We start from the raw sequence: 19,737 nt of genomic DNA on the forward strand, positions 1-19,737 counted from the left end.
TAAAGCTCTCGTAATGGGTTTTATCTCCGACTATAAAATTTATTTACACTCTACCACATTATTGAGTCTATTTCGTACATTGCGAATACTTCCACGTTATTTATTATACTTCTTTAACGTGATTCAAACTGTTCAAAGAAGAGCCTTAGTAATAAGTGAAGTTATCATCTATTTACAAATCGATCAATTGTAAAATTATTCGAATACTTTTTAGAAGCTGCTGGTTATATTAGAGGTATTGACTAAGTTATTTTAATACAATACTTTACTTTAACCAACATACACTCTATATTGCCATATTTAAAACGGGCCAAAGTCTTTGTGATATATATTTTGGTTATATATGTATATGTAATAAACAAAAAGCAGTGTTGGCCTTCAGCGTGCGATTCTCATTCCTGAGGTCGCAGATTCGATTCCCAGCTGTGCACCAAAGGACTTTATTTCTATGTGCGTATTTAACATTCGATCGAACGGTAAGAGAAAACATCGTGAAGAAAACGGCTTGTCTTAGACTCAAAAGTCGACGGCGTATGTCAGGCACAGAAGGCTACTAGATTGACAATTAATCATGAAACAGATATAGAATTCTGAGGCCCAGACCTAAAAAGGTTGTAGCGCCACTGATTTATTTATTTTATATGTAATAAAGAAATACAACAAGTTAGCACTAAGGAAGCCCATCTCACTTCAACCACAATAAACCTTGATCTGCTGATCTATAGAAGGGGACTGCATTCTGTCCCTTCGGTGCCATAACGAGTTATGTCGTGAAATAAATCTCACTACCCCTAAAGCCTCTTTTCAGAAGGCCTTTATGTTTACGCGCTAAAGCCTTCCGACGTAGTTTGATTGGACGTCACGCGTTCTTGACTTTTTTGAGTCGTTAACAACGGTTGGTTTTTATCTGTACTTCTTTGTCACTATTTAAATGGCTTGACGAAACGAAATTTTATGGTATACTCTATGAAAACAACGTTTTTGTTGTAGATTTGGTTATAAGCTAATTAAACTTAGTCCTCTGACACAACATTGTATAAGGAATTAAGGTAAAACTCCAACAGTAATGACACCTCCAGCGCATATTAAAGCAACTAAACAAATTTAAATCTTGCCAAAAATAAATCCTAATTGGGAAATATATACCTTACATGTTAATTCCATTATGAGAGTAGCGCAATGTATGAACCCGTCGTAATTTGAGTACTTTGACATTCATTTATCTCTATTACAGATCTGGTGTACCCTCGGCACCCTCACAGTCGTGCTAAGCATACCTGGCTTATAACTGTTGTATGTTTGTTACAGCGAAATACACCTCCACCTAGTGTAATGGGGTGGCGATTATACTGCGCCGTGTAGGTGAAATAGTATGTTACGAGTCAATTTTAGTCACTGGTGCTTACTGTTGGAGATCTGTACCTATTTTCTTAATCGACTTATGAAATAGAAGGTTTTAGAGAAAAAAGTACATGCATCTTAGGTCATTCATGATTTTGAGAGCACATTTGCAGTCGGTTGGATTTGTAAAATTATATATATGTATATTGTATATAGTTGTAGTATTTGTTACAACAAAGTCAGTTTTTTTTAATTATAGGGGGGCAAACGAGCCTACGGGTGGGACGCCCAAATGGGGCAGTCAATGCAGCCCATGGACACCCATTTTTAGTGGGTGCGTTGACGGCCTTTGCGGGAGAAGTATACTCTAACATTCAATAGTTGGAGGTCGTATCTCTCAAGGAAGACCCACCGGGAGTTGATTCCACAGTTCGCTAGTTCGCAAAAAAAATGCCTTGTGAAACGGACTGTGGAAGACTTCCAGCCATCAATGTGATATTGATAAAATTTTGAATTGATACGGTTCGTACGATGTTGAAACGATCCAGGAGGGATCAACCCAAACAATTCTTCAGAACACTCACCGTACTTTATAGAAAACGTATTTTAAAGTTTTTAATATGAACATTCGTTCGTTCCTCTGAGCGTTGTTTAAGTTTTTGCCGCGCACCACCACTATGTGGAACCAGCTGCCCACCGAAGTTTTTCCGAACCAAGTTGACTTAGGTTCTTTCTAAAAAAGAGCGTGTTCGGGCTGCTGCCAAAACACTTTAATGATATTTAAATAAAAGATTGCTTTGCTCTTAAAAACTAATTTAATGAGTGATCGCGTTGATGGTTGATGATACACTGATGTTATAGAAAAGCGTCGCGCGCAGGCGGCGATCTAACTATATGTACTTATGCTATTTAACAAAGTGTTCGGTTACTTTCCGAACATGCTCCCGGGCGGGAGAAAAAAAAACAAAATGCTTAAGATTATACATAATAATGAGAGAAAAAATTTACTGATAAAAAAAATGAGTGCTTATGCTACATGACACTATCTTCGATTATCGAGAATGCCTTTCGCGCACTAACACATTTCACTTTCATTGTGAACCACTGATTTTATCTCACTATTATCACTGCGTTGCGCGCCCGGTGTTAAATAGCTTGGTAGTTTCTTTGCTTTTGAAGACAAGAGAATTTTAGATGCCCGTAATATCCAAGCCAACACCCGTCTGGCCTTTCTTATAGAGCTGTGTTTTGCTAGTAAATCTGTTATGATGTTTTGTTTATATATGCTTTTTTGCTCGTTGTTAGCCTGAATGACGTTGGTGTGTATTATATTACGTAACTCCTCTTCTGTAGTATATGTTTTGATTTCAGATTCTTTATCTTCATTATTTGGCAGCCCGTTCCACCATAATTTATGCGTAACCAGCTGAGTTGTGTAGATACCTCTGCTGGCTGCGTCAGCAGGATTTTGATCGGTTTCATCTATCAATATTTTCCGAAACATTTTTTCTATGTCGGCGATGAAGCCGACTTTATATTGTCTCCATGATAAAATTAGTGATTGCAAGTCTTTTTGTAAATTCGGACCTTTGTGCATTAAATAATTAAGACTGAACCCAGACGACGTCTCAGCTGACCCACTGTAAACATAGCGTAGGAATTTGCTCGCGTCGGCACGCTGCACGCCGTGGTGCGGGAGATAACATTCCGGGGAAGCCCTTTCGTTATATATACAAGGTGTCATATGACCTAAGTCTAGATATTCCTGCATGAATTGTTTGTAACTTGTTGCCAAATTAGGATCCTTTGCTAGTTTCTTTTCGATGTTTCGATATTGTGCTATTGATATGTGTTTAGACTCTCCTAGTTTCTCTTCAAAATTTTCTGTCATTGGTAACCTGACCTGGTACCGTCCGTCTTCGAGTCTTTTTGTTGTTTGCTTGTAAAAGTCAATACAATGTTGATCAGCTGTGGACATTGAATACTCCTCCGTTATACCCTCGATCTCCCAAAATTGTTTCAGGTCTTCGAAGTTGCTGAGTACAACGTTGCAGTGAAATGATTGGGGCATGTTTCCGCAGAGAATCCAGCCAAGGCGCGTTTGTTGTGCTATTGGTTGTGATTGATGCTCGCCCTTGACTATCCCGTTTAAGATTATAGATGCGTAGGCATCCGCTCCGAATAGTAGATCGATTGGTCTACTCATATTATAATTAGGGTCCGCTAATTTTATGTTATCTAAATACGGTAGAAACGGTCTATCGAAGCTGTGATTCGGCAAGCTTTTGATTAAGTTGTTGATAATTAAAACTTCGGTTTCGAATGAGTAATCATCGTTGACAGACGCGCACTTGATAGTGAGCATGCCTTTGCAATTATTTTGCTTTTGACCGACTCCATAGATAGAGCCGTTGCATTTTTGCCGTTGTAAACCTAATGATTGAGCAGCCTTTTCCGAAATTAATGATATCTGGGATCCTTGGTCAATCAGGACCCTCATTATTTGCTGTGAACCATCGATTGCCGTGATTTTGACTTCTGCGGTTGCTAAGAGAACTTCGGTTGCCTTTCCCACGGCTGCATGGGGCGTAGTTGCTGCGTTGCTATTTGGTTGAACGTGAGACTTCGAAGTACTTGCGGTTGATATGGTTGGTTTTTGCTTGCTAAAGGCGTCATGTAACAGGCTGTTATGATTTTCATTACACGTACGACATCGTTTTATTGAATAACATTTATTATTTTTATGAGAATACAAACAGTTTGCACAGAGTTGTAACTTTTGCACGGTTTTAAGTTTCAATTCGCACGGCATTTGCAAGAAATTATTGCATTGGAATATGCCGTGTGCCTGGGAACATAATGGACATATGATACCCGTAGATACGTGAAGCGCTTTCATGATGGGACGCGATGGGAAAGTTTTGTTTGATGGTTGATGTTCAAAATGCTGTTTTCGATTTTGATAATAAGTTTGTTGAGTCCCTTGATTTGTTTTTTGAGTCGAAAAGTCTTGTTTTCTACGAGACGATTCTAGGGTAGTGAATTTCAATTCTAAGAAGTCGATAAACTCTCGTAAAATAGGCAATTCCCGGGGAATTTTGACTGATTCAATGTAATCTGCATGGGTCTCTGTGTCGAGTTTTTGTGATAAGATATGAACTATGATGGGGTCCCAGGTGCTTATGTTGACACCTAGGTTCTTTATAGCATTAAGTACCTCGACTGCTGTGTCATGCATCCTCTTGATCTGGATCAATGACTGCTGCTGCATGGTTGGGAGACTGAACAGAATATTCATGTGTGATGTGAATATTAATCTTTGATTATTATACCTATTATTTAGGATTTCCCAACATGTAGTGTAGTTTTCGGAACTGATTTGTAGGTGACGAATTAAATTTTCGGCTTCACCTTTTACCTTGCTCTTCAAAAACTGCATTTTTTGTGCGTTTGATAATGACGGGTTGCGGTCGATTGTTTCTAGGAAAAGGTCCTTGAATGAGGTCCAGTGCTGGTAGTTACCCGTAAAAACTGGAATATCCATTTTGGGCGTTGAATACTCGCGATGTGCAACGGACCATAATTTGCTGTTGATTGATTTGATGTACTCGTTGTATGTTCGTTCATGCCTAGAAAATATGCTTTGATATACCTCATCCTCACCTTCTTGGTACATGTCGACCTCCCAGTGAAGAGAGTCTATAGCTGACCAGCGCTGCTCTAATGATTTTAGGGTGTATTCAAACTCCCATCTTTCGGACATGCTACTTAAATCTATGTTGCTGACTGTTCTCTCGAATGCTTTGAAGTTTGATATCTGCTTTCTAAGGAGCTCCCGAAGTTTTCCGTTGGATTTCGGGGGTTCTGCTTGCTGTACTGATTCATATGTAGACGATGTTTGCTGTTGACTAGGCTGATAACCTTGATTATGCTGTGCTGCTGCGTCTGGAGTCACAATGGTTGCTGCTGGCTTATTAGCTGACAGTGGAGAGGCTGCCCGATCCCTTACACCAGAAATAGATGCCTTTTCTAATATAGGCTGTTGGACAGAACCTCTTGCTTGTATCTGCTTGATTAATTCCTTTGTAGATTCATACAAAGTTGTTGCCAATTGATATTCGGAATTGATAATGTACGGATGCTGTTTGATTTCATCGTAGGTACACAACTGTATGTGATTTTGTTGAAAGTCAGACCACAGGTCTTCCAGATTAGCTAACTTACGAGCATAGTCCGGTCGCGACTTTCTTTCCGCGGGGTCTTTTTTAATATTTCTTTGTAACGACTCGAGAGCCTCAAAGGTTGTTTTTTGTTTTTCAATAAGATTATCGAGATACATACTGGATTAAGCAGTAATATGGAAAGATCTCACTTGATATGCTGTTACTGTTGTGCTGTTGCTCGAACCCGCGTGGTGCTGTCGATGCTGTATGCTGCTGCGTAGCAAGCCTGCCTGGCTCGCCCACAGGTAATGATGCTGTTGTGTGGTTAGCCTGCCTGGCCACCTCACGAATGCTGATGCTGATGCTATCCCTGGTAGCAAGCCTGCTAGCTTGCCGAACCAGAACTGATGTATGCTGTGATGTGTGCTGTGTGTCAGCTCACCGCACTTGATGATTTAATGTAATGGTGCTAGCACTTCGTACACACGAAACTTTCACGAAAACTCGCGTTCCAGGTCCCGCCTGTACGGAGGCTCGAAGGACCAAAAATGTTCGGGCTGCTGCCAAAACACTTTAATGATATTTAAATAAAAGATTGCTTTGCTCTTAAAAACTAATTTAATGAGTGATCGCGTTGATGGTTGATGATACACTGATGTTATAGAAAAGCGTCGCGCGCAGGCGGCGATCTAACTATATGTACTTATGCTATTTAACAAAGTGTTCGGTTACTTTCCGAACAGAGCGTACCAATTCTTAAAAGGCACTGGCAAGCCTTCGGGAAGCGTGATTGTCCATTGGCGGCGGTATTACTTAACATTAGCTAAACCTGTGCTAAAAAAAACATTCTCCAATAAACTTCATTATCACAAATGACTTTATCATAATCAACTTGTGTCCTGACCGAAATTCATTAGCCGTTCTCATTTATACCTTCAATTTTAAACGAATAACGAGTAATTGTGGATGTTTAATTGCTCTTTATTTCCACATTTTCAGTTAATTGTTTTATTGTTTCGGCCCAAAACGTAATGGAATCGTGTTGTCAAGGTTTCTTTCAATAAATTAATTGTAGGTTTGTGACAATGTTTGGTACTTGCTATTCGGTTTTAATTGTGTTTGTGTTTACACATAATTTTTACGTTGCTTTCGATATATATTTATAATTAAATTTATTGACTGACAGATATTTTTGTGTCGTGATTTGTTTCAAAATTATAATACACCATAACTAAGTAGTATTATAAAAAAACTTATTTAAAAACACAGTGGAATAGGAGCTGGTGCAGCTAAAAGCCATTGGCGGAAGGTGACACAGGACAGGGAAAGCTGGAAGATTTGGCTGTAGAGTTAGTTATTGTAAAACAAAATATGGTTTTGACAAAATTCTTAAGACGTGTTGTGGGTACTACAGCCGTGTTATATGGTAAATCGTGTTTAAAACAAAGGTAATACAAGTATAATACATATAAGAATTAATTTAAAAAAAGAGGTTGTGTTTGTGTGCGTGTGGCTGAGAGATGTGTGCATGCGCTGTCTTGGTTTTTGAAATCTCAGAGTCATGCCAAGATATAAAGTAATGTTTTTAGTGGTCATAAGATAAATAATACATCAAGTTAAAATTTTAAATTGTTTATTTGTCGTTTGTTTCAATGCGTACATATTTAATAAGTTCCATAACAAAATTTTAAGGTTATATAAATATTCTTATTCTATCGACTGTATGCTAATTCGATTAGTTATTACCTCGGGTATAGGCAGATACAGGTTAGTTAATATATAATTGTATACTTAGAAAATGATTGAAGGGCAATATGTATTTTAGCTATATTTTCAAGCGTACATTCCTGAGACGAAAGTATTACTAATAAACTAATGGTATTGTCGTTTCATTTGGTAATAATTTGCAAAAACGACATTACAATTAATTTGAATGAGTGGTAAATCTATCATTACATTTTAATAATTTTATTGGATTAAAATTTAAAAAATGCTCATAAAAATTAAATGAAGATGTAAAGAAAAACACAAAAATACGTTATTTTTAAAGTCAATTTTCTAAGCAAAATAATAGAAAGATTATACATAACCAATACTCAAGAGTAACTAAGGGAGCGTTCAAGTATTACGTAACGAATTTTTTGGTTCGGGGATTGAACTACGCGTTATTGTTAATATTATTTTCTACTTACACCAGATAATAGTAACTAAAGAGACACTAGGTGGTCACGAAACGTTATACTAGACTTGGGTACAGTACTGTACTTGGGTACTAAAAACGTTACGGCGAGTTCATGGGGGGGGGGGTCAATAATCTCCAAAAATTGCGTTACGTAATACTTGAACGCTCCCTAACATAATATACTAAGTTTTGATTATCCCAATAAAATTACCTTCCGTGAGCCGTTTGTTGTTAGTACTTCAAAGGATAATTGATTTACATTACATATAAAAATATTAATTCCAGAATATCTTTATAACAAAATCAAGTATCAAAGGAAATTAGAAAAATTGCCAAGTAACATGCTAATTATTTTGTACCCCTCACCATCAGAGCAACTGGTTTTATTGCATTATAATTATCATATTGAAATTTTGGACAAAATTCGGTTTCGGTTATTAAATATTAAAAAACTTAATACTTTTATTACTTAACTGAAAATAACAGCTTCATATAACAGATACGGAACGAGTTATAACTCTTTCAACTAATTTTCAAACTATATTATAATAAAGTTGCAACATTACTTAAACAGATATTGAACCAGTGTTGATTAATTTCATTAAACATTAGAAAGCTTTCAAAGCGTTCTTAAAAATGCAATGAATTATAGGTGATATTCCAGTTTTATGAACGCAACGGGCGGTAATGGAAAGCAAAAACTAAAAGTAACATCGCAGTTAGCAAGCTGACGGTTAATTATTCAACTTGTTAGTTATGCGAGTTAGTTATTCAAGTTAGAATATTTAACGCGAAATAAATGGCGATTTAAACTACGAATATTACATTCAGTCGCAAAAGAGAAGTTCATAGCGTTGAAAAGTATGACTGACCATCGGTGCTGTGCTATTAGCGATGGTATTACAGGTAACATATTCAGAAGAGTTCAATGTTCATTGAGTTGGAAAAAAGCATCGTTTTAAAGTACTTTGATTGTCATAATTCTTATAAAAGGCAAACACAACATGCAATTAAAATGGTACAATATTAGGAAATGATCCTAATTATTTCAAAGCTCTCTATTTACGTGATTTAATGCGATTTGTACTAACTATGGAGGCATAAAAATATATCTCGCGCTTATGAAACTCGCTTTTCATCCAAAATTTCCATGTGCTGTTCAAGCGAATATTTTTTTCCTAAATACATTAGTATACTTTAACAATACTCTCAATAATAAAAGTTAACGTATTTTATTATAATATGAAGGAAGTATTCTATATTGCTCATTTTTGTACAAAGTTTTCATTAAATATTGGTGTTTTATTCCAGAAAATATAATAACTACGATATAATTACAAGTTTTAAGTATTTTAATACCTAGGTATATTAATGGAACTACCCATAATGTCTGAGGAACTACATAAATAACCAAAATGTAAATTATACCGAAACAATATAATTACAGTATACACAATTGTAAAATACATACTTGAGGTAAGGAAAGGAAAATCTGTACGAATCTAAAACATATTAACAGCTAATAATATCTCAACTGTACATTAAAATATCAAGGAAAATATTCACATTATATCTAAACAAGTTAAGTACAAATTCGAAAATATTTAAAAATTAATCTATATACATCTTTATATACAAAGCTATCACATCTTCATAACATTATTTACATTATTGCAGGTTACTCGTTCACATATCAATTGTCTCTTATTAAACGTCTTATAAAATTGTTTGCGCTTTTGACAAAGTTCATCACTATAACCTTATGTTACACATACACTATGTGTGGTTTCTCTGGGGTCCTGTGTGGGGGAATAGTTTCATAAGCAAACTGTTGATAAATGTGCTCATCACTATCTTCCTGGTAATAAGGGTTCTTATCCATGGCCTGCCAGGGCGGATTTAATGAATGGAAGTTGTTAGTAACAGACGAACCGATCATTAAGTATTTATCGACCTCCCTTTTACTATCAGTTTCTCTACCACGGGTTGTGTAAACTAATCCGTTGCCCAATTTTGAAACATCACCGTTAAGCATAACGCTAGTCATAACTTGCTTTGATTTGTCTCCTTTACATTTCTTTAGAGGTCCAATAAAGTACAATACTCCACCAACAATGCTAGTAATGATGCTTACAGTCATCACCACTATAGCGACTATAACCCACCCACTAGAGCAGCCAAACTCTGACTCGGGAATTTGAATAAAACTAATTCCCTTCAAATGCTCTGGTGCAGCACATTTTACATCTTCATAATCAATTTTAAGTATCGTACTAGTATTTTCACTTTTTCGGCTCCGAAGTTCACATTCTCTTATAAGATTCCATAACCATACTAATGAACAGTTACATACAAATGGATTTCCCGATATTTCAAGTTCTTGTAAAGTATCAATTGGAAAGTGTGAAGCTTCGAGGGTTTCTAAAGCATTGTTTCTCATATAAACGTGTGTCAGCTTAGGATTCCCATGGAATAATCTCGGAGGCACTTCCTTTACTCTTAAGTTTTCATTCATCCATATCTTTTGTAGATTTATATTATCAACAAATGCTCTGAAATCAATTTTTTCTAAATTGTATATCCTACTTAAGTGTAAATGTTTCAAATGAAAGAGGCTTTGAAAAGACAACGCTGATACATTATGGAAGAAATTTCCGCTCAAATACAAGTGAGACAAATTCGACAACTTTGACAAAGCTGATGTTGGAATTGTAGTCATGTTGTTATCGCTAAGGTCTAAGTGTCGCAAAGAAGGTAAGTTGTGAAGGCCCAAGTGATCGATTTCTTCTATTATATTATTGTTCAGATCTAAATGTTTTAATTCCTTCAAGTACGGCACCCCATGCTTTGGTATAATTTGTATCAAATTTTCTGAGAGATCTAAAAACTCTAGACTTATAATTGTCAATAAATTGACGGATGGTATTTCCAGTATAGAGTTATTTTTTAAATATAAAATCCGAAGTGAAGATAGCGGTTCAAACGTATCTGATTCAAAAGTCACTAATTTATTATTAGACATATCGAGTCTCTCTAATACTGTTAGATCTTTGAAAGTTAGTGCATCTATAGTAGATATTTCGTTATTAGATAAATTCAGATCGACGAGTCTCTTAAGACCAATGAATGTGTCTTTGTCTAACTTTCTGAGAGCATTGTGACTCACGTTTAGATGGGTCATTTCGATGTTGTTATCAAAATTCCTACTTCCTAAGTCTTGTACTTTGTTGTACGAAATGTCGAGGATGGTTAGTTGGGTATAAAAGCCGAAAGTGTATAGAAGATTGTCGATAGAGTTGTGGGTTAGGTTTATTTGTGTTGCTTCTGGGTTGAGTTGTATAGGCACTATTTCGAGGCCTGCATTGGCGCACGATGCAGCTCTGAGCGCGTCGTCGCATTCGCATCGTGGCGGACATAATGTGCGCGCTGCAGCGCTCCACGCCCACGCTACCACTACCACCCAGCTCCAGTGTGCTACGCCGCGTGAGCCCATAACATTTCATATAAACTCTTCTGAGTACCTGAAAGAAGGAAAAGTTCACGTTAAAATCTCTTTTAAACAATGGCTATTTAATGTCACAAAGTTTAAGATAATACAGATTTTTATGTTAACTTAAAATTTATCCACAGTATTAAATTATTTTACCCTAGATAATTAAGTTTTAAATCATAGAGGGGAGGCCTAAAAAGGTAAGCTTATCAGTATGATAAAATCTTTATCTTATTTCTGGCCCGAACTGCTTAGAAAAATATATTCCTCTCCCTCAATTATATTATTAATATAAACTAGAATTGTTTGTGTTGAGTTATCAAACTTATAGTCGTAGCTTAAAATACGATTACAAATATTTTGATAGCCTAAAGTAACCTAAATGGTCTACAAAAATGTTATTTTCAATATGAATAGTACGTATTAAGGTGACTTTAAGAAATGTACCGTTGTGAAAAGAACTAGTAGTTTGGACTCGTTCCGTTAATCCTCCGCCGTCTAAACAATTCCATACAATACCAACGAAAACGCTTGGCTATTAACAAAGGAGCATTTGGTACTTTAAATTAAATGTTCGGCTTTACAATTCGACGGAATGTATAATGAATAGCACCGTAACATCTGTTAACGAAAGCGAACGATCTCAAAAGTTTTCACGCGCGGGAATAACTAATTGCGAAGGTTGGAATTCAATTTATGGCTTCTAGTGTACCACCAGGGAGATCACGCCACGCTAAAGTATTAATAATGCAAAACAGTGTCACGAAAAGTTTCTGATTTTGAATGCAAATTAAATTAGAAAACGAAGCAGGGTTTGAAACTTTCAGCACTTCAGATATTGTTGGCTTGCTAAATGTTAATCGCGTTTTGTTAACAGATAATCAAATTCCTCAGATAAAATGTAACACGTTTCGGAAAATAAATACAATTCTATAAGGAGTTGGCGTTCGTGTCTTTCTGAAGACGTGAGAAGTCGTTTCTCTTGGCCTCCCTCCGCAATTTGATATCGCCCTACACGAATGGATTACCCCATTGCGCCTGAATTACAGAAACCATACGTATACGCACATTTGATACATATCAGACCTGGTATTAAGATAGATTAATTCGGGTAGCTACTTTTTACATTCTAAATCAGATTAAAAGAAAAGGCTTCTAGAGACTTACACAATGAACTAATATATTTGTTTAACATTTCTTACCAAGGAAATGTACAAAATATCTGGAAAAATTAAACAAATGTGTAAACCATTCACCGATCATAGCCTTATTGCACAAACGATCAAATTGTACGTTTGTCCCCTTTGGGTTTTACTCAAAGGTGGTCGTGGTTAAGCGGCTCCGATGAAATGGCTAAGGGAGGGCACACCCTCTATTTCCGAGCCTAAACTGCCCCGGTACTCTTTTGTCTTTTAATTTCCTGTCCGCACTGCGAGTTAAGATCGTGAATTTCGCTTTCGTTAACATGTTTCGTTCTTTGTTATTACTGAACTTTTCTATTACAGCGTTAAAATGAACCCCCAAATTCCACTTGATGAAAATCCCATTACAATTGTTCCGCAACACGAGCAATGTTTCAAGTCTTGATTATACTTTAAGTAATCGACTTTCCAGCTTTGTTCTTTTGCCTTTGAGTTAAAAGTTAACATATTGATTATCGGTTTTAAACAATTTCGTTTAATTTGTATAGTATGGTTAATGGTTATAGTATATGTTTAATTTAAGACAAAAATCCGTTTATCACATAACCTAAATGTAGATAAGATATATTGGGATAAATTCCTGGCGCCGAATGAATTAGGTACCCTATCTATTACATGCGACCGCTAACGATCGAAGACGCCGTAATTTACTAAACAGTGGTGAGCGGTAAATTCAATATTAAAGGTGCTGTCCACAACTATTAATAACAGTCAACAGACTTGGGTTATTATCAAAACTCTCCGTTTAGTTAAATCTAATTGTGGTATTGTGGTCGATGCAATCAACGCCGAACCGTTCCCACTAAAGTTATCGCACTGGTAATACAACTTGAGACATTACTAGCACAAAGGACGCTTTACGAGGGGTGGAAGACAATAAAACCAGTGTAAAAGTCGGCTAACCACTCTTCCCAGAAAATATCCAAGCCTATTTTCATGAGTAGCTTAAGTCATGTTCCGTTTTTAAAATAGTCCCTATTCACTCGATGTTTAAAACTTAAAGCATATAGGGGGCAGCGCTTGAAATTTTTTTAAAGGTGGTTTTGTTGTGAGGTTACACTTCAAATACATACGTTTGTGATGGTTTTAAGTTAAGAACGGACTTGTATAATGAGAAAACTTGGTCAGTCAGAGCTGGTACCGCTAGCGAACAACACAAAAAGCGGACTGAACGACAACCGTTCTAAATGCAACTGCAACGTTGAGTTCCGCGAAAATAAATGACGGCATTCCTCTTAGGAAGAAATGCAGTAAATGGAGTTTGTAGAATCTGCAACTTGAAACAAATGCCGTACTTACATTGACAGATCAAGATTTTGCAAACTCCCTTTCAAGAAAAGCTGTTTAAAACAGAGTTATGGGAGTTTGTGGAGGAATTTCAGTAGAACAAAAATAATTAGCTATATCTTTGAAAACATCTAGAATAAACTGTCTTTTGTTTAACGTACTAAAGTGGTGTAATTAACTTAAAGCGTTATGAGAATATCAATAAACTATGATTAAATAATAATTATGCAAACCCATAAGCGCGATATCCTAATCGAAATTCAACGTCTAATTAGTCTCTAGGGTAGTTGTAATTACCCTTTATAACGATGATAGAGAGTCCACGCCCTAACCAATATGCCTAATATGACTATAACCTTTTCCAGAATTATTTATATCAACTAAAAAACTGTCTGAAAAGTTTATAGCACATGGGAGAAATATTTGTAGTGAATCTATAATTATACATACATATGTATGTACATCTTTTTTTTTATGGCTCTGGCACGGTTTGTGCATTAGCCAGCGTCAAGTATGAGATTTTTTATAATTCGTTCTTTTTGCCTTAGAAATTCGACCATGTCCTCCATGTACGGTTTAGGCACTCGCCCGGTACCGCACAACCCTCCCAAAGGCCGAGAACAAATTTTTAAATTAAATTAAAACTTGCCCTCGAACCGGGAATCGAACCCTGTACCCCTCACCTAGATGCCACTTAATAAGACCGCTAGGCTATGAGGCCCCCTATGTACATCTTGCATATTAGGTATAATTACAAGTCTTGGCAAGTTATAAAGAAAACAAACCTTAATCTTGCAGGCTGAAAACAAAAAAAAAAGTTTGTGACTGAGCCCTACACAATTCCATTTTCTCTTTCATCGCAACGGAGCGAAACTTAGTGAATCAGTCTTCTCTATAGCGCCTTTATAAACGCAATAATGAGAAGTGCTAAAGCGGCATTCAGCCGTGAGCGTAACGAGGGCCGTCGATGAATCGTCCATGAGGCGAACACAAAACTTGCCACTTGCTACGTAATCACGATGGATACCGAGACTTAAAATCTTTTCTCTATGGTAAAGACATTTAAGATTAGTTGACGATAGCTAAATCGACCAATAGTCGAATGATTCCAATAAGGAAACCAAATACATTCTGATGGAAATAACTGCTGCGTCAATTGTCTATTTCAAAAGCGTATTTATAATTTTACCAAAAATAATTTATTTAATAGTTTATTTCTTTTTTTTTATTAAAACAAAAAAAAATATATTATTAAAACGATAATTGTTGAACTAAAATAAATAAATAAATCATTGGCGCTACAACCTTTTAGGCCTGGGCCTCAGATTTCTGAATCTGCTTCATGATCATTTTTCAATCTAATAGGCAAGTAGGTGATCGGCCTCCTGTGCCTCGACGCCACACACGCCGTCGACTTTTTGGGTCTAAGACATGTCGGTTTCCTCACGATGTTTTCCTTCACCGTTCGAGCGAATTTTAAATGCGCACATAGATAGAAAGTCCATTGGTGCACAGCCGGGGATCGAACCTACGACCTCAGGGATGACAGTCACACACTGAAGCCACTAGGCCAACACTGCCTAAAATTGTTTAACTATATACATTAATAATCACTTGAGCAATATACGTACGGGTTTATAGTATAGTGTCGCCCATTTGCCAAAGGCTTTAAGCTTGACTTTCCTCTTTCTATTTCGATGCCACAGATGAATAGTCAATGAACGAATTTAGGCCAAAGCGGACGTTGCAGATTAAAAGCATGTTTGTTCAATGGTAACTCGATTAAAAATGGCCAGACTGAATGCTTCATTTAAACCAGGTTTATTCTACCAAGAATGTAAGGCGTTTCATAACTTTATGAATATCAAGTATAGGCTTCATCGCACAGGGTATTAGAAAATAGAAGTTTGTTTACACGAGTTTACACCGCAAGGATTACTTTGAAACTCCATAAGGTATCGAGTATTAAAACTAGTTACTTGAAGTTAATCTTGTATGAAAAATTTAGAAGTAGCTGCTTTGCTTTTATTAAATCATATAGGAAAATAATACGTATAACTTTATAAAACATACAATCTTTTCAGGTAATTTACTAAATATTGTATTAATTTGTATTCATACTATTTACAGTTCACATATTAAATGTTTATATAATTTCCTGACGTGGACCAAAAAGTCAATGTGATAGTGAATTTATGCTGATAAAAATATCTCAGGGATTTGCGAATCTCTATTCCCGCTGTTAAATAATGAAATAGCTCATTGAGCTTAAGTCACTCTGAAGCCATCAGAACGCGAGCCTAGTTCCTGCAGAATACCAAGGATTGCTTTAAATCTTGTAGCTATAAGACCTATTTAATGAAGAGGTTTTAGGGTAATAGGAAAAAATTCTTCCCACATTGAAAAATATTGTCAATAAAGTATTAAATAAGCCCCGTTCATTGAACGAAGCCTTTTATAGCAATAAAAGTTGTGGCCACTTATGGCAAATTGCCAATACGATAAAGGAAAAGAATAGTTAACGGTAGCGTTCTTGTGAACCACAAAAAGCAACAAAATGTATCTGTATTGATTCAATGCAATATTAAAGCCCAAAACGTTTTTGTTCCCTTCAAGTACGCTTATAAAGAATACTTTTCACTGGGTTTTATTAAATGCAAAATGCAAGGGGTTTAACCCGACGCGAGCGAAAAGCTGGCTACGTCTATAGCGCGCTTAGCTCAGCCGCGCCTCCAAAAGCGTAACGTGCAACAAAATCCTACGTTTCAGTTTCCATTCGGTATTGCAACGAGGGATTTCCGGTAACGTATTCAAAGTTTACAGTCGAGACTACGGGTTAGTACGTAATGTGTATGAATGAATGCGCGGTGAATGGGAGGATTCCCGAAATAACCATTGGTGAAAAACGCATCGAACAATGCGCTTTTTGCACTGTCGTTCGCAGATACGTGAAAGGTGTGGCTTCTAGATTTGGAGAACAATTGAAACGACTGAATGGTGGGTGGAATTCTTTCCGTTAGTGTTTTAGCACAATTGTCTTTGATTTGTCAAAAAGAGATAAACGTTTCCAATGTGAAGCACAATCCATCTCTATGTTTTAATTGACTGGCTTACGTTACATATATGTCTAGATGGAATAGCGTGGAAATTAATTTGAAGTGAATTCTCTATTTGTCCCATTTGCGAGGCCGAGTATCGCGAGGTATTTATTAATCAGTGTTCTGCAAATGGTCTGCGCCTCTCAAAGGCAATGCCGAGCTGATTAATTCGATTTTGCCTTTGATTGCGCTGCTACAAGACCAAAACCATTCCCCGCATCGAAACGAAGCTGTTGATTTAAAAACATATTTTTTTGTATGTCTAGATTTATAGAAGTTACACCAAACACTATCTTAAACTTCTTATTAAAAGATTCAGTAGAACCCGCACTGTACTAAAGTATTAAAAAGGGGACAGAATTCTTCTTGAATTAAATAAAAATATATTCCTAAAATATCAAGAGTACATATATAACATATAACATTTAGTAATTTTCATCAAAAAACTTTATGAAAATAATTACTGTATTCATTTGATTATTATTTTCACCACCGTTCGGCTCTTGTGTGTTAACGTAACTTTGTTTTTGGATTTCCACCCAACTCCATCGATCTAGAATCGTTTACAACTTCGTGAATGGAGTATTATTGAATTCCTTATTAGAATTACTAGTCTATCCATTGATGTTAGTAATATAACGTAACAAATAGAAAAACTAACGAGCCTTAGGATGTCTAGCGGGACACATCCTGTACAAGTAAAAAGATTTGTACCGCAAGCTAGTTCTGTTATCAGTCTTCTGGAGGTCAGTACCCTGGCCACAGATAATGTGATTTATTGCGGACATCTGTATTCTATATTTGATTATGTAATTTTATTGATATAATATATTGTCCACAATTAATTATGTTCCTTATAATTACTTTTAAAGTTACAATGGTAGGTGGTATTTCTTAAGACTTTACAGTATGAAACTTAATTTATTATATATATATATATGTATATATGCGCGTTTTTACAAGTTGTCTGTGGAAGTTAGTAGGGGACGCGTCGGAGTGACGCGCGATTGAATGGCGGATGACGTGCAGATTAGTGCATTGTATTATTATAAAAAGATAGAATAAAGGATATAATTGAGGATAAGTGAGCATTAAATGTCGTTTCTTTGTATTTGTACAGAGAAGGAAAACATCGTGAGGAAACCGGCATGCCCTACGGAGTGTGTGAAGCACAGAAGGGTGACCACCTACTTGGCAGATACAGAAATCGGAGGCCCAGACCAAGAAGGTTGTAGCACTACTGTTTTTTTACTTAGTATTTCAATAAACATTTCAATTATAAAATATACTAATATTTACCATAAGAACGAAACTAATAAGAGTGTATTACTTTTTAGGTTAGTACTTGTTTTGTAACATTAAATTTGATTCAATTATATAATCATTGAATTAACAGACGGGCAAAAATGACGTTACTAGAGTTACCATAGACGGTATTAGTAGGTTTGTATTCAAAAGTCTAGCCGTCTTAAGCTTAAAAGCTTTGTGCAATGTTAAAGTTTTTTGAATGGCTTTTTCCTTCCACCTCTCGATTAATTGCTTACAGTAACTTCAGTATGATCTTACAATACGCCATATATATAGCTCAAAAGTAATCACTTAGCTATCGTTGAAAAAAAGCACTATTTAATTTAACCGTTTACGTAATTCTATTATAAATATAATTCACGGCAACGACCTACTCCATATATTTTAAAGTTACTAAAATTCAAAACAAATTAGAATTCCTTTTACACTGCCAAATAATTTCAATACAAACTTCGTTAAAAGTTAAAACTTTTCAAGTATGTTTAACAGTATTATACAAAGACGTGAGAACCTGTTTGACAAGTTTCAGTAGCTTCAAGAGTTTCCTTCGCTTTATAAGTTCCTAGACAACAGATTTCTACAACAAGATTCATTAAAATAGCTAAGTGCAACTTTGCTAATGCAATTTTTTATTCCAACTTGCAGGAATTCAACACTTCCTCTTTAATTAGGAACATTAATCACTATACGGTATTGAAATATTTTAGTTAAATAGTTTTAATAGAAGGAAGAAGTCTTTGAACTTAATTTCTGTAGATCTTTTTGTGTACATTCACAGTTAGAAGCTTAAAACAAAAACACAGTATGGCCAGAAACATATTGTGCCTTCAAGTTATGCACTAATTAATTTTTGTTTGTGTGTGCGCATTTTTAAAGAACATGTCATAATATCAGCAATGTCTTAGGGTATAATATTCAATAAAAACCTTAAATGTTTTTTTTATACAGCAGTGATATTTAGCACTAAGAATTGACCCTGAAACCTTTAGAAATATAAACCGACAAAATATGACATCCGTCAACTCGCACTTGGCACCCTTCATTAAAGGACTACCCGTCATATTATAGGCTCTTGGTGTCGTTAAAAAGCTGTAAAGTAACAAAATAGTGAAATATTATAATAATATATTTTTGATATCTTTTATCGAAACATCAATATTTATGTATCGGTGTTTCTATTAATACTAATGAGGAAATAAAAAAATATGTAATCGAAACTTGAGATCAAACGGGTGTTTATGGACCCACGGTCGCAACCGCACGTTATCCGATGATCTATGTGGTGAAGGAAGAATATCGATTTCATATTCATAATATTATAAGATCTACATTCGCATGGCATGTACATATAGAATATCAATCGCCATCTAAGTCAAATCAATATTGATAAATGGACCATGAAACATATTAATATTATTTTACTATCCAAACGTTACTTTTAGATGAAGTACCTATAGGTTATCGACCTTAGATATAGGCTTTTAAAAGCATCATTTAGTGAAGAAATTATATAAATTATATTTATAAGCAAGGTTTTTTCTAAGAATTGTACCTGACGTACTGGTTTACTACGTAATTATCAATTTCATTTTTTATTAGTATTTTAGTATAGTATTTTTCCAGTTCTCTAATAAAATAACATAAAAAATATATCGTCTTTTTGACT

General features: G+C 35.6%; 1 protein-coding gene across 1 annotated transcript in view; it reads right to left on the minus strand.

Annotated features, from left to right (window-relative positions):
* Positions 1–8,349: 8,349 nt before the first annotated feature.
* Positions 8,350–19,737, minus strand: part of LOC125048962 (toll-like receptor 6) — a 58,148-nt gene continuing 46,760 nt past the window's right edge. The window contains exon 3 of the mRNA XM_047647946.1: positions 8,350–11,207. Within this exon, the coding sequence (XP_047503902.1) occupies positions 9,452–11,179 (1,728 nt within the window). The 5' untranslated portion in view covers positions 11,180–11,207 and the 3' untranslated portion in view covers positions 8,350–9,451. The remainder of the gene's footprint in view (positions 11,208–19,737) is intronic.

Source organism: Pieris napi, chromosome 1, assembly GCF_905475465.1.
Source record: "Pieris napi chromosome 1, ilPieNapi1.2, whole genome shotgun sequence".
NCBI lineage: Eukaryota > Metazoa > Arthropoda > Insecta > Lepidoptera > Pieridae > Pieris > Pieris napi.